Here is a 15,591-nt window from a genome sequence, read left to right on the forward strand (position 1 = left end):
TGACGGGGTGGTGCCCCAACTCCCCAATCGGCCCTGCTCTGAGCCTGACCAGGGGCTGCACCTGGGGATTGGGCCTGCCCTCTGCCACCCGGAAGCAGGCCTAAGCCAGCAGGTCGTTACCTCCCGAGGGGTCCCAGACTGTAAGAGGGCATAGGCCGGGCTAGGGGACCCCCCCCCCCCGTGCACAAATTTTTGTGCACCGGGCCTCTAGTATGTATAATAAAAATTCATCTTACCATTCAATAAAAGCTATACTATATATAGATTTTATTTTTAAGACATTCATAATTCTTTTATGAGCCTATCTGCAAAACTAGAGCCTTTATTATACTACGAGCATGTGTTAATATAAATGTGTATATATTTTTAAAATCAGAATAAAATTTCTAGACTCATGTAAAAAAAAAAACTACTACTGTGCAGAGGAAAGCAGCTCAGGTCTCCAAATTTCTCAAAATTCCATCAGCAGGAAAAGAGATCTGTAGGGGAGGCAAGAGGGATTCAATTCTGGTCAAATAATTTAACCTCCAAAAATGTTTCTTCCTTGCAAAATAGGGATAAAAGCTAGCTCCCTAGGGCAGTGATGGTGAACCTTTTGAGCTCGGCTTGTCAGCATTTTAAAAAACCCTAACTTAACTCTGGTACCATGTCACATATAGAATTTTTTTGATATTTGCAACCATAGTAAAACAAAGACTTATATTTCTGATATTTATTTTATATATTTAAATGCCATTTAACAAAGAAAAATCAACCAAAAAATTAGTTCACTTGTCACCTCTGACACGCGTGTCATAGGTTCACCATCACTGCCCTAGGGTCTTGTGAGGATTTAAATGAGACCCTAATAATAGCACTGCAAGGGACACATACCAAGTAGGCAATAAGGGATCATGTTCTTAAATCACCCTGATGAGACTCAGCTCTAATTCATAAGGTGCTTTACTTTAAAGGGGAGGAAACTGAGGCCCAGGAGAGCAGAGAGATTTGGCCAGGGTTTCTCAGTCAGTGGCTGAGCCCAGGCTAGCACTCAAGTCCCCACAGGAAGTGGGAGGAGAAAACAAGTATTTGGGTTCCCCCGGTTGCTGAACATGACACTGTCACTTTGCCAGTGATCCTCCTCCCTCCACCCCCTGCTCTTGCTCACTTCACCATGAGCACTGCCCACTGCCTGCCCCCCCTCCACCTCCCTGGACATGTTTGGCCCTCCTCACACCTTCCACACCTCCATAACCCCCATGGACCACAGGACAAAGCAAAAAGGCAACTCTGTGACTTTATTTGGTTTTGTGAAAGGGTCTGGGTATTTGTCTGGTCCAGTAAATAGTCAGTCCCTAAAGGCGAGCAGGAGGCCTGAGAGGATGCCCCAAGCAGGACCCCGACTGGAGGGCTCTGCACCAGCAACCTGGGCTTTCTGTAAGACATTGAGGGCTTCCGTCACTCTGATGGTCCCAATATAGCGAAAATCTGCTAAAAGTTTGCGATACTCACGAGCACAGCCCATGAGGAGGAAGGTGGTATTGAGAAGCCCTGCAAGGAAGAGAGGGAGGAGTCAGGGACACTTCCAAGACTCAGGTGCTTCTGCGCCTCCTGCTCTCCCACCAAACTTGGGCACCAGGCACCTTCCTCCTTGGATTTCATGTGCCTGGTGCCCGCAACCCCAACCCCATTTCCAGATCTTAGATGGGAAGGTGCCAGACAGCACTTGGTATAGAGCAGGCATTTGATAAAGTTTCTCTCTTCTCACCTGCCTGAAATTTTATGGTGGAACTGTAACACGCAGGTGCATTGTGGGGGCAAGAATCGGTGGTAACAAAATTTGGGAGGCAATCCTGAGAGTGTTCCCCAACACAGGTTGGGCAACTAAGGGAAGAAAACGTTGTAGGCTTAGGAGTGTCCTTGAGTTTCACAAAAGGATCCAAGTTAGTGAGATTATTGCAGAGATATGTCCGGCAAACGCGGCTATAGGAGGCAATGGACAATCCAGGCGGTGAAACGAGGTAGGAGACTTGCTGGGGGTAAGATGAGGATGGGCTGCAGCCTTTAAAACCCACAACTCCCCTTCTGTTCCCTGAGGAGCAGAGATTAGAGAGCTCTGATCAGTGTTGTTGGCCACACCCAGAGTCCAACCCTCCCACCCTCCCCGCCACGCTGTTCTTCCTACTCGCACTGCCCCATGAACAACTTTGCCTCTCCTTCAGTGTCCACTCACAGCAGCTTCACGGGACTCAGATGTTGGGGTCACCATCTGTTTCTTTTCACTTCCCTCCCCAGAGAAGTCCCTCTGATCCTCTCTCCTTGTGTCTCATCCTTTTCTTTGTTCCTAGATTGCCCCGCTCCTCCTGGGATCTGCCCACCTCTTTCCAGCCCACACCATAACCAGCTGGGTCCTGCCCTCTCCTGCCAAGGTCTTGAGGTTATTCCCAAAGATATAATTTGGTAAATATCTGGAACTTCAGTCTAGAGTCCCTGGGTGCTGGGAATAAAGCTAGAAGCCAGAAGAACCACCAAAAAAATAAAAGCTTCTTCTTTCACCTGTCTTGATGAGCACCAGTGTCTCCTCACAGCCCTCACTCAGCTTACACACCATGCTCCTCATCAGTAACCATTTCCAGTTCTGGAAACTAACAGCTCTGAAGAGTGAGGACGTTGCTTCGTAGCACAAAAGAGCCCCAACCCCTAAACAGAGAATGATCTTCCAGTTATCTGTCCCTCACAATACTTACACCGCCCCTGAACTGCCAACCGAGAGCTCAGCCTACACAGATCCTGTACCCTGGGGAACACAGATATCCAGCCCCCTCCCTCTGGGGGTCCCAAAGCATTCCCATACCACAGGACATACAAGGCAGAGTGGAGATGGCCCCTACAAGGCAGAGCAGCTGCACGGGTCTCAAATGCTGAAGTCCCATGGTCCTATGTCAAGGTCCTGGATGCTACTGGTCAGTCTGGAACCAATTTCAATCTAGGTCTCAAGCTTCCTTCTTTTCAGACCCTGGATTCTCTGTCCACCTGCCTCTGAGTCACTGTTCCTAGGGCAGAAAATTGATTATTATTTTGTGTGACAGAGGCTCCCTGAGACCTTCAGGGACACAGGTCTTCTCATTTCCATCGTCTCCCCTCCAACTTAACCTGGACCCACCACATTAGCTTCTCACTCCCCTGCTTAGGTCCTCCCCATTGCACAGGGTGTTGAGAAGAGGATACTGGCTTATTCAATATCACTATTCTCCAGGGACAATGAGATCAGAACAACAAATGCATGCATGGAAATTAATTGACATGTTGCTAAATAATCCTTGGTTCCCAAAAGAAATTTAAAAGTATTTAGAAATGCTCTGACTGGTTTGACTCAGTGGATAGGGTTTCGGTCTGCAGACTGAAAGGTCCCAGGTTTGATTCCGGTCAAGGGCATGTACCTTGATTGCTGGCACATCCCCAGTGGGGGGTGTGCAGGAGGCAGCTGATCGATGTTTCTCTCTCATTGATGTTTCTAACTCTCTATCCCTCTCCCTTTCTCTCTGTAAAAAATCAATAAAATATATTTTTTAAAATAAAAATAAATAAATAAAAGTATTTAGAAATGAATAACATTGAACATACTACACACATACACAAGTGCATGTAAAATCTGGTGAAAACTGAATTAAGGCCTACAGTCTAGTTAAGAGTATTGTACCATTGTCAATTTCCTTCCTATAAACTAGTTATATAAGATATCCCTATGGGGAAGAGGGAGAAAGGGTCTAAGGAACTCTATATACAGTTTTTGCAAGTTCCTGTGAGCTAACAATAATTTCAAAGTCAAAAGTTGTTGTTGCCGAAGCCGGTTTGGCTCAGTGGATAGAGCGTCGGCCTGCGGACTGAAGGTAGGGGTTGCAGGCACATCCCCAATGGGAGATGTGCAGGAGGCAGCTGATCGATGTTTCTCTCTCATCGATGTTTCTGACTCTCTGTCTCTCTCCCTTCCTCTCTGTAAAAAATTAATAAAATATTTTTTTTAATGGTATCTATTTGTAAAAAAAAAAAAAAGTTGTTTTTTAACTACTCATCAAAATTTGGGACAAATCTAAAGCAACATTTAGAAGTAAATTCATACTTTAAATACATTTATCAAGAAACAAGAAGCATTAAAAATATGTTTATGGCCCTGGCCAGGTTCCGTTGGTTGGAGCATCATCCAGTACACCAAAAGGTTGCAGTTCAATTCCCGGTTGGGGAGCAACTGATCAGTGTTTTTCTTTCACATTGATATCTCTCTCTCTCTCTCTCTCTCTCTCTCTCTTCCTGCCTCTCAAAAATCAATAAAAACCTATCCTCGGGTGAGGTTTTCTAAGTTCATGATTTAATTCAAGAAGTTATATAAAAAGCAACAAAGCATTCCCCCCCAAAGGATAGAAATGAAGATAGTAGAAATCAACAAAATAGAAAACAATAACAAATCAATACAAAAAAACTAACATTCATTCTTTGACAAAGTAAGATAATTCACTAGCAAATCCAATTAAGAGAAAAAGAGAAGATGCAAATAAAATGAAAAATAGGAAGTGGCAGGCATCAGATGTTTTTAAAATAATAAAAGTATTAATACCTCTACATTTATAAATGGAAAAAACCCAGATGAAGTAGATAAATTTCTAAAATAATATGGAACGCCAGAATTGGCATAGAGGAGTTAATGCAATGTCTTAAACCAATGAAAATGACTAAGGAACTCCAGCAAATTGACAAGAAAATAGAGCAACCCCAGGTGAAAAATGACCCAAGCACATAAAGAGTCAATTCTCAGGGGAGCAAAGCAAAAGGCTAGCAAACATGTGAAGAGACACCTGAGCTCAACTTGAACTCTTCTGGACCCTGAGGAACAGAGAAGAGTTCTGATCAGTGTCTCGGGCCCAAAGCACCATTGCGGGGAGGACTCTGGCAATAATTAGTTAAATCAGGTTTACAAATACCCGTTTCTGGTGGTATCCTAGGAACACATAAGAAAGATGTCCACCTTCATCTACAAGGGAACAAGTCTGAGGCTGCAGCTTTATTGTGGTGACAGTAAGTTGAAGGCAAGGTGGGCATCCTTCCCAGAGACCTTGTGAACACCCAGCACAGAGGATGCACACCGTGGACTGTCACCCAGCAGTTAGAAGAAACAAATTAGATGTGCACATAACGTGTACATAGATGGGTCATAAAAGCACAGTGCAAATTATTTTAAATAGTAAAGAATACAATCATCCCTTGCATATATCAAAACCTCGTGCAAGTAAAATGCTGCACCTCTTGCAAGCACACACACAAACCACAAGACATGCATCAGCCAGCGGAAATGAGTGCCGAAGGAAGGGCTAGGGAACGGGGATTACAGAAAATAACTAAAACAGTGTAGGTTGTACATAGTCCGGAGACCAAGGCTGGAATCTTCACCCTACGTTTAGCTATGCCACCTTGTGCAACTTATTGAACACATTTACAAAGTGCATTATGATGTATCTCAAGTGTGCAATTTTTTTAACACGTTTATAAAGTGGATTATAATGCATCTTTTAACATAAAGTACCAGGCAAGTGCTAAGCTCTCCATAAGTGGTTCCTCCTCCCCGCCCCCCCCACCCCCACCCTCTTTTACCTAAAGAATCAAGGTCATGCCCCAGCCTGTTTGGCTCAGTGGATAGAGCGTTGGCCTGCGGACTGAAGGGTCCCAGGTTCCATTCCGGCCAAGGGCACATGCCCAGGTTGCGGGCTGGATCCCCAGTGGGGGGCGTGCAGGAGGCAGCTGATCAATGATTCTCTCACATCATTGATGTTTCTGTCTCTCTCTCCCTTTTCCTTTTTCTCTGAAACAAATATATTTTTTAAAAAAGAGAATCAAGGTCAATCTCTTCCGCTGGCTTTCACGTCTCCCATTCACCCACCCCCACCCCCACGGCCCTGGGTTGGTCCCAGACCACCTTTCCCGCTTTGTCCAGTCCCGCTCCCCTGCACAGCAGTCCAGCTAGAGGTCACCGACTGCCGCACTCTTCTGTCCAGAATGTCTGACACACAGGCTCTGATCCCAGAAATCTTGGCGAATAAGAGGACTATGACCAGCAGAACAGGGACACGGGGATGAGAACTCAAGGCTGACCAGGGATCACACAAAGAGGCTGATGCGATCAGAGGAGACCGCACACACCAGCCTGGGGTGCAGAAGGGCCGGAGCCAACCACCTGAGCAAAAGCGTGGGCACAACCAGAAAAAATAAACGGAATGAAATCCTCACGGAAAAGGGGTTTAAGTGGTGGCTGGAGGAGATGCTCCCCCTACGAGAGGGAGATTGGAGGGCCGAGCACCTTGCAGGAAGCCGGGGGACCAGCAGAGGGCACAGCCAGAGCCGCAGGGAAGGGGAGTGGGCACAGGGACCAGGGTCTCGGGGGCAAGGGGCCCGAACCGAGCCCGCAGAGGAGAGTGGACAGCACGCAAAGGGTTGGAAGGGGAAGCGTGAGATGGGTCTAATAGGGACCCACAGAGAAGGCAACGAGGCCGGGGAGGAGCAGCGAGGGAAATCCGGGGGGCAGATGCACCCAAAGGGGGGACAGGGCCGAAAGGCAGCAGCTCGGCAGAGGCGGCGGCGAGGGGAGTGAAGCGAGTGCGGTGGGGGGACGAGCTGTCAGGGAAGGAGGCATGAGGAGAGACGACCCGAAAACGAGCGTTATGGGCCCGCAGAGGCTCCAGAGAACAATGGGAAACCGGTCCGGAAAGTCAGCACCAACACGGACAAGAGGAGGCGCAGGAAAGGGGCGCCGTCGAGGGGAGGCTGGGAAAGGAAACAAATCGCAGGGGAGATCAGATCGGGAGTGGGGGAGCCCGGAGAAACGCGAAAGGAAACACGTGTCCACGCAGCGAAGGGGAGCCACCCGGAGCGTTGAGCCAACAGCGCGCACGCGCCAGCGAGGCAGTAACAGGCCGATGGCAAGGCCGCGCCTGCGCAAACGGACCTTCAACGCTTGCCAGGGGGCGGTTCCGCGCTGGCTGTTGGGGGAGGGGGGCAGAGGGCCAGCCGTGTCCTGGAAGCCGAATTCTACGCCCCACGGGCCACCGCCCCCCAAAGCATAAGAACCATCTGGAAAGGCAAGACACAGGGAGAAGGGAACGGGCGCGAGTCTCAACTCGAAGCGCTATTGGTTGGCCTGCGAGGCCACGGGAAGAGCAAGGGCAGGTGAGAGGCAGGCCATGCGTGAAGGATCTTGAAGCTCATTGGTCGCTTGCCCCGGCAAGAAGCGGAACTTGAAGCTCATTGGTCCTTCTGAGGAGGGGCGGGGAGACTGGCGCGAGAGCAGCCGTTCTTTAGGTCACTCCCTCACCGCGTCCTTTCGCCGCCTCCCGAGTCTGACCCAGCTCGAGACTGTGGTAACTGTGGGCTGAGGACGCGAACACGACCCCGCCCCTCCCTGTTCCACCTCCCTCTTTCTTGCGCTGGACACCCCCTCTCCCCGCCCCCCACATCCCCTCGCCCATCCCTGGCTTCCCCCTCGCGCTCCTCGCCTCGCCTCCCCTCCCCCACCCTGGGGCCCTCGGCCGCCCCGCCCCCTCCCCGGGACCCTGGGACCGGCCACAGTACAGCTTTTGGAGGGACAGCCGCTGAAAGGGGGGTTTGAGTAACAGCGGCATGAGGGGGTGCACTGCGGGAGTTGGGATGCCCGCCCCCCCCCCCCCGATTGCTGAGTGTGAGCAATGGACGGAAAGTGTGGGGCACGGTGATGCGCCGATTTGCATCAGAGTTCGGAGACTGTGTTGGGGGCAACAGTGGTATTCCTCCCGGCACGTGAAAGGGGCTCAAAGCGCATTCCTTGAGAGAATGAAAATAATTATTGCAAGTGGGGCAAGAACTCCCTGAGGATAATGGAATTCCTGTGGATGCAAGAGAGTGAACTAATCAAAAGGGTGGCAAAGAGGAAGGTGACTTGCAGGGCATGCATGAGCGGAAAGGGGAGCATAAACTATTTGTAAGAATTGGGTAAATGCAGGAGGGAGAGGGGATCATTGTTCAAGAGAAAGCCAGAAAACCTGTTGGAACAGGGTGGTGGTGGGAAGGGAAGGGAGGACTCCTTGCAGGGGGCAGGAGAGTGCGTGGGCCTAAAACCGGGATTCGTGCGTGGGAAGGTACGGGTGAGCCGCAGAGAATAATGCTTGAGTTGAAAGAATACATAAGAGCCCGGCCTTTGTGGCTCAGCGGTTGAGCATGGACCCAGGGACCAAGAGGTCACCAGCTCGATTCCCAGTCGCGGCAGGTGCCCGGGCGGCAGGCTCAGTCCCCGGCAGGAGGCGTGCAGGAGGCAGCCCATGATTGGCTCGGTCCCTGTAGGGGGCGTGCAGGAGGCAGCCTATGGATGGCTCGGTCCCGGTAGGGGGCGTGCAGGAGGCAGCCCATGGATGGCTCGGTCCCGGTAGGGGGCGTGCAGGAGGCAGCCTATGGATGGCTCGGTCCCTGGTAGGGGGCCCGGAGGAGGCAGCCTATGGATGTTCCTCTCTCATCGGTGTTTCTATTTCTATATCCCTCTCCCCTCCTCTCTCTGTAAAAAATCAATAAAAACACATGTAAAAAGAAAAGAAGGAATAGGTAAGTAGGGAAAGAGGGGAGGGGTTCTTGGGAGGAAGGAGGCTGCCTGAGGAGGGGCGTGGGGTGAAGAAGGGAGAAGGGAGGGTGAAAGCTGAGCCCAGAGGGCAGGATGGAGAACCCCCTCCCCCATGGGCCTCCCAGGGGCAGGAGGGCCGCTCACCCGGCCCTCCTGACCCTCCACTCCGGCCCCCAGGTCCATGGAACCTAATGAGATGCTCGCTGCCCACCGCTGCTCCTCGGACTCCGCCACAGGGGATGAGACCGGAGTCCCCCAGGGCACCGAGCTCGTGCCTAAGAGAGCGGTCAGTCGCTCTCCAACCTGTGCCCGCTGCCGCAACCACGGCGTCACTGCTCACCTCAAGGGCCACAAGCGCCTCTGCCTCTTCCAGGCTTGCGAGTGTCACAAATGTGTCCTCATCTTGTGAGTAGCGGGTCCAGGGAAGGGAGGAGGATGCGTTCCATCTCAAGGGTGGCCGATTTTTTACTCACAAGCCTCCTTTCAGGGAGCGCCGAAGGGTCATGGCTGCCCAGGTGGCCTTGCGTAGGCAGCAGGAGGCACAGCTGAAGAGGCACCTGGCTCAGGAGCTGATGAGAGGGGCGGCTTCTCCTAAAGCTCACAGCCACGTCAAGAAGGCGGCCATGCGACCAGGGCTCCCCTGTGAGTCTCTGGCTCAAGATGGAACCAGGATTTGGGTGGAGAAAGCATGAGTAGGGAAAGGAGTCCCAGGCTCCACTGAATTGTTGTGTGACCTTGGACTAGGTGTTTCTCTTCTCTGGGCCTTAGCCTCCCCGCCTTTACAATGTGATCACGTGTTGGGAGGCTGCGTTGAGATCCATGGGTAGAAAAGGGCCCATGCAAAGAGGAGAACTCAGTTTTCCTCAGTTTTCAGCTGGAGTGGGATGGGATCGGGAGAAAGGATTCACCAAAGCTCTCCCTGGTCCCCCACAGCCGGAAAGGAGAACATAGCGCCCCAGCCTCAGACCCTCCATGGGGCAGTCCCACTGGCACTGACCGCCCCTGGGAAGGTAAGGAGAGCCGGGCCCCGCCCAGACCCCTTTCTCTCTGTCCTTGTCACCTGGGTTCTAGGTCAACCCTGACTTGCTGTATCATCCTGGGCAAATCTCTTCTCTCCCTGAGCAAAATGAGGGGGTGGGATTTCACGGCCCTCCAAGCTCTGAAGTTTTGGAGTCCTACCCTCATCCTAGAATATACCCATTTCTTTCCCAGCCTTGCACCTGACTTCCTGTGTACTCTGCCCTTCCAGGAGAATTCCCAGGGACCTCTGCTGCTTAGCCGTCCCCCAGAACCCTTGCCTTTTCCCTGGACTCCAAGTGCTTGGACCCCTGGACATTGGCTGCCTCCAGGCCTTTCCATGCCACCCCCAGTAGTGTGCCGCTTGCTATGCCAAAAGCCTGTTGTCCCTCTGCATCCCTTCCCTGGTAAGATGAACTTAATAAATGTTTGAATGCCAGTGTGCCACTGTATCAGAAAGAGAAGAGGAAGAGGATACAGACTAGGAAGAGGGAGGACAGAAGTCATGACCTCTGACCCCTATACACTCTGCATTCTCTTCCCCTCATTAGGCTTTGACCCTGGCACCTCCCTCCGGCTGCCCACTCATGGGCCCCTCCCAAACTGCCCAGGATCTCACCCAATACTGACTGCTCCTCTTCCTGGAGAACCCCAAGGGCCCTCTGCCCTGCCCCACAGGTGAGTAGGGAGAGAAGATAATGTGAACCTTGGTACAAGTGTTTTTACCTATTTTGAGCCTATTTTTTATCAGCAAATTAGAAACACTATTACTTCTCAGGTTGTCATGAGAATTAGTAATAATAATATCTAATACACCTAGCACAGGCCCTGGCCTTGAACAAATAGTAGCTATTAAATCGGCTTAAACAGATAAAATGAGGTCAAATTACCTGCTGAAATGGGGGCAAGAGGAGGATGATGAGAGCCTCAGAGGCCAGGAGAGAGGCCAGGGGCCTTTAGAGAAAGCTTCCTAAAGGTGGGCCAGGCTGCTCCTCGAGTTCCATGGGGATGAGGGAACGAGGGGAGGAAAATCAGACTCTGGTAGGGCAGGAACCGTTCTCCCATTTTGTCAGTGTTTACAAAATTGACACCGATGATTTCCTATAATCCTCATAGTAGCCCTGGAGAAAGAAGCTGGCAGGGATTGTCATTTTACAGAAAACAAAGCACGCACACTAACACAGGAGAAGGGACTTGTCCGAGGCCACAAAGCCTAATGACCGAGCAGTCACTCAGATTCCCAGATTTGAATACAGTCACAAGCCACTTAACAACAGGGATACATTCTGAGCAATTTCTTTGTTGTGCGAACATCATAGAGTGCACTTACACAAACCTGATGGTACAGCCTACTACACACCTAGGCTATGTGTTATAGACCATTGATCCTAGGCTACAAACCTGTATATCCTGTTACTGTACTGAATAGTGTAGGCGAAGCATGTCAAACTCATGGCTCACCAGCCTCGAGTTTGACATGCTTGGTGTAGACAATTGTAACACAATGGTAAATATTTATGTATGTAAACATAGAAAAGGTACAGTAAAAATATGGTATAAAAGCAAAAAACAGTGTTTAGGACACTTACCATGTACTCTCATTTTGTTTAGTAAGTATAGTGCAGCCTGTGAAGTGTTTGTAGAATCTACAGTATTAGATATTATTATTGCTAATTCTCATGACAACCTGAGAAGTAATAGTGTCTCTAATTGACTGATAAAAACTGTATAGGACACTTACCATGAATAGAGCTTACAGGACTGGAAGTTGCTCTGGGTGAGTCAGTGAGTGGTGAGTGAATGTGAAGGCCTAGGACATGACTGTATTTACTGTAGATTTTATAAACACTTCACACTTAAGCTGCACTCTATTTATTAAACAAAATGAGATTAAATCAAGACCAGGAGAAAATGATGGTGTAAACACAAGATGTATGAGGTTGCTGCTGTAAGTGTTTTACAACAAGCTTTGCTTTATGAGTAGAAAGATAACACTAAAAAGTATAGTATAGTGTGGCTCAGTGGTTGAGCAATAACCCAGGTACCAAGAGATTGCTGATTCAATTCCTAGTCAGGGCACATGCCAATCGATGATGTTTCTCATCAGTGTTTCTATCTCTGTATCCCTCTCCCTTCCTCTCTCTCTAAAAATCAATAAAAATATATTTTTTAAAAGTATAGTATAGCCCTGGCCAGCATTTCTCAGTGGTTAGAACTTGGCCTGGCACTGGAGGGTCACAGGTTTGATTCCCAGTCAAAGGCACATACTGGGTTGCAGATTCATGCCCCCAGTCGGCATGTGCAAGAGGCAACCAATCGATATGTGTCTCTCATACTGATGTTTCTCTTCCTCTCCTTCACCTACACTCTCCCTTCCACTCTCTCTAAAAATAAATAAATAAATAAATAAATAGGAAAAATATTCTTACTCCTTGGGTGAGATTAATTTTTTTTAAGTATAGTATAGTGAATACATTAAGTATTAACACAGTGGCTTATTGTCATCAAGTATTATGTACTATACATAATTGTAGACTTTTACATGACTGGCAGCACAGTAGGTTTGTTTACACCAGCATTACCACAAACATGTGAGTAATGCATTGCACTATGATGTTGCAATGGCTACACATCGTGAGGCAATAGGAATTTTTCTGCTCCATTATAATCTTATGGAACCAAGAATGTATATGTGGTTCATCATTCACCTAAACATTGTTATGTGGTGCATGGCTGTATAGAAAAATCCTTCCCCTCTTCCCATGTGTACATGTCTATCCATGTGTTTAATATTCCTGGCATCTTCTCTCCTTATTTCTAGATGCTCAACTTTGATACTTCAGCCCTGTGGTACCCCAGACCCTCTTCTGCTTCAACCACAGGTCTTGGGAAAGAAATGGGATCCAGAACCCTGGGAGGAAGTTGACTTGGGAAAGGGAAGAGTAGGGGATAGTTAAGTAATTGTGGGCTGAGGAAGCACTTGAAGGGTAGGCAGAAGTGAGGGTTCCCACTCTGTTTCTCTCCCTTTCCCTTGCAGGCCCCCAGAGCCTCTCGCCTGGCCTGGACCTCTGCCTCCGCAGAGCGGCAGCTGCAGCGGGAGGCAGCTGAAGCTCTTGTGGGGCTGAAAGATTCATCCCAGGCTCCATGCCTGACCCCTTCTGTCCCCACTAACTCTGCCTGGATCTCCCTGCTCCATCCAGGTAACCTGTTTCCTGAAAGCAGAGGATGGGGTAGGGATGGTTGTGAGATGGGGGTACTGGAGTAAGCAGGAACTAACCAAGGACATCAGGAATTTGAATGTCCTCAGGCCAGGCCCTCAACCTAGCCCCTAGGGATTGCAGTTGAGAGTTATTCAGTGGATCAGTTTTATCAGCTTTGTGCTCAAAAGCAAATGTCCAGTGCCCTGATGACAAGGAAAGTGAGGCCCGGGGGGAGGCAAGGACTTGTTTATGGTCATAAAGCAAGACAGTGGCAGAGTCTGGTCTCCTGGCTCCAGGCCAAAGCTCTCTCTACACAAGTTACCTGTTGACGGTTGGAGAGGGGCTGAAGATGTAACAAGGGTCTGGCCTGGAAGGGGATCTGATGACTGCATTTGAGAAGTTTCCATTCTACTTGGGAAAACTGGATGCCTTCACAAAACTCGGTGACAAACCTGGAGAGAACCACAGGAATCTTGAGGAATGAGAAACCTATGGCGGCAGAGAGGGAAGATTGGGAATTCTCCTGTCCAAAATAGTGGGTTGGCATGGTGTACTGATGAGGAAACCGTCCTGGAAGAACTGATAAAACAGGATGAGATGAGGCTGGACAGGCTTTTCTGATCATGGAGGTCTGGCATGCCAGTTTTAGGAGTCTAGCCCAGCAGCTATGCATGAAGGGGAGCCAGAAACATTTCTGGGCTAGACAGGGACATATCAGAGAATCTGAGCTTTAGAAAGACAAGTATGTGGATGTGATGGAGGGATTAGAAGAGAGAAGACTGGAGGTGGGAAAATCATTGAGGAGAAAGTGTTTGTGTAATCCAGGTGAACAAAGATGAGACCTGGGTTAAATGGGGTAAAAAGAAGGGGTTGCTGCCCAGCCAGCATGATTCAGTGGTTGAGCATCAACTATGAACCAAGAGGTCAGGGTTCAATTCCCAATCAGGGCACATGTCCAGGTTGCAGGCTCGATCCCCAGTGTGGGGTGTGCAGGAGGCAGCCAATCAATGATTCTCATCATTGATGTTTCTATCTCTCTCTGCCTCTCTAAAATCAATTTTTAAAAAATTTTTAAAGAAGGGGTTGTGAAGGGGAGGGGAATGGATGTAACCTGGTCCTGCCCCCTTTCTTCCTGCCTATAGCTCCTGCTGGAGGAAGAGGATTCCAGCCTGTTGGCCCTTCTCTTCGACCCAGTCCAGCCCCCTCCGTGGCTTTGCATATTGGGCATCTGGGTTCCATCTCCCTCCTAAGCTAGAAGCCCAGAAGTGGGAGCCTCTCTGGGGCAGGTGCAACAGCCTGCAGATGCTGCATATTTGGTATTTTATTGAGGGATTTGTGCAGTAGGAGCTTCAGCTTTGTTTTTAAGCCTTCCGGTGCTTTGTTATCTTTTGGTTCCTTTTTCAGCATGGGCATTTCCTTAGCCAGTGGTGGATATGCTCTTACCCCCTTGGGTCTTGGGATTTTTTTAATATCCCAACAAAGATATAACTGTGCAATTTAAGCTTCAAAATAGGTTTTTGCATGAATTCATGTTCTAGGATATTTATTTGGTATGTGATTCTGTACATACCTGTGCACTTATGTCTGTCTGCATGCATGCAAAAACAGAAGAGTATTTTCATTTTGTGTCTAGGTTTCTGTGAGGAAGAAATAAAGCTTTCTTGTTTTAAGCCACTGAGATTTGGGGATTGTTTGTTACCAAAGCCATACCTAGTCTATCCTGACTGACAGAAAGGACTTGTTCATTTTAATTCTCAAAGTGCAAATCGATTATTCAGGAATTACCACAGATAAATACAAACATGTATTTCTTATGGCCAGATAAGGAGTGCTAGAGGGAGACAGTGGGAGATTCACTGTTCAATAATTAAGTGCCTGCTCTGTGCCAGGCATAGACAGTGTTCAACTGTCCAGAAGGCCACAAACTGAAGTGAACTATAGCGCCAAGCAGGTCATATAAATGAGTAAAGAAGGCCAGGTGAGCCCTAGAAAATGTGCCCTACCTTACAGGGAAGCCTCCTTTTGGCCCTAGTAGATTATTGCCACGCAGGAGGGAATGTAGGCTCAGCTTTGCCATATCTTCTGATTTTTTCAAGAGAATCTGGAAAACTAAATGTCCTAATTTTCAAATGTTGTCTCAGTTTTCTTCCCTAAATCCTCTGTAGGCCAAACAAAACATATATTCAGGCCAGGTCTGCCCAATAGAATGCCAATTTAATGCTATTCTAACATTTTTCAAATGGGAAAACTGAGGCCAAGCAGGACAGGAAGAATCAAATTAGTCATAATCAAGGGTGTTGCCTGAACTAGGAAAGTTCACGTCTCTAAGTTTCGAAGGACCCCTAAAAGGGTAGAGACAATTATTACCATTTACTGAGTACCCACTGTATGTGATTCCCATATATCTTCACAGCAACTTGGTAAACTATGCATGATTACATTCATTTTACAAATAAAGGAACAAGCTTAGATAAAAGTCTCTTACCCGGAGAAACCAAGATAGCGGCATAGGTAAACACCAGAGATTGCTACCTCGCACAACCACTTCAAAAATACAACTAAAAGACGGAACGGACATCATCCAGAACCACAGGAAGGCTGGCTGAGTGGAAATTCTACAACTAGAAGAAAAGAGAAAAGCATACTGAGACTCAGAGGAGGTGCGGTGCGGAAGTAAAATACAGAGGTACAGAGGCGCGTGCGGAGAGGGTTGGTGGCTGAGGACACGGTTGTCTTTTTCAATCAGGAGGGAGTCTCAGGCTCTGA

At 48.7% G+C, this 15,591-nt stretch overlaps 2 protein-coding genes across 2 annotated transcripts; one reads left to right on the forward strand and one right to left on the reverse strand.

Annotated features, from left to right (window-relative positions):
- Positions 1–1,327: 1,327 nt before the first annotated feature.
- On the reverse strand, positions 1,328–2,912 carry LYPD4 (LY6/PLAUR domain containing 4). Its single transcript, XM_070398776.1, has 4 exons — positions 2,846–2,912; positions 2,536–2,679; positions 1,748–2,071; positions 1,328–1,530 (listed from the first exon to the last, which is right to left on the reverse strand). Exons 1-4 carry the CDS (start codon positions 2,910–2,912, stop codon positions 1,328–1,330), a joined length of 738 nt encoding a protein of 245 aa, XP_070254877.1.
- A 5,877-nt stretch (positions 2,913–8,789) lies between these two features.
- DMRTC2 (DMRT like family C2) lies at positions 8,790–14,080 on the forward strand. The gene is made up of 8 exons (XM_070398630.1): positions 8,790–9,013; positions 9,096–9,250; positions 9,542–9,618; positions 9,861–10,032; positions 10,177–10,303; positions 12,447–12,507; positions 12,663–12,825; positions 13,968–14,080. Exons 1-8 carry the CDS (start codon positions 8,790–8,792, stop codon positions 14,078–14,080), a joined length of 1,092 nt encoding a protein of 363 aa, XP_070254731.1.
- Positions 14,081–15,591: the final 1,511 nt, after the last annotated feature.

The sequence above is a fragment of the Myotis yumanensis genome, unplaced genomic scaffold (assembly GCF_028538775.1).
Source record: "Myotis yumanensis isolate MYYU_CA2020_CCGP unplaced genomic scaffold, mMyoYum1.0.hap1 SCAF_18, whole genome shotgun sequence".
Taxonomy (NCBI): domain Eukaryota; kingdom Metazoa; phylum Chordata; class Mammalia; order Chiroptera; family Vespertilionidae; genus Myotis; species Myotis yumanensis.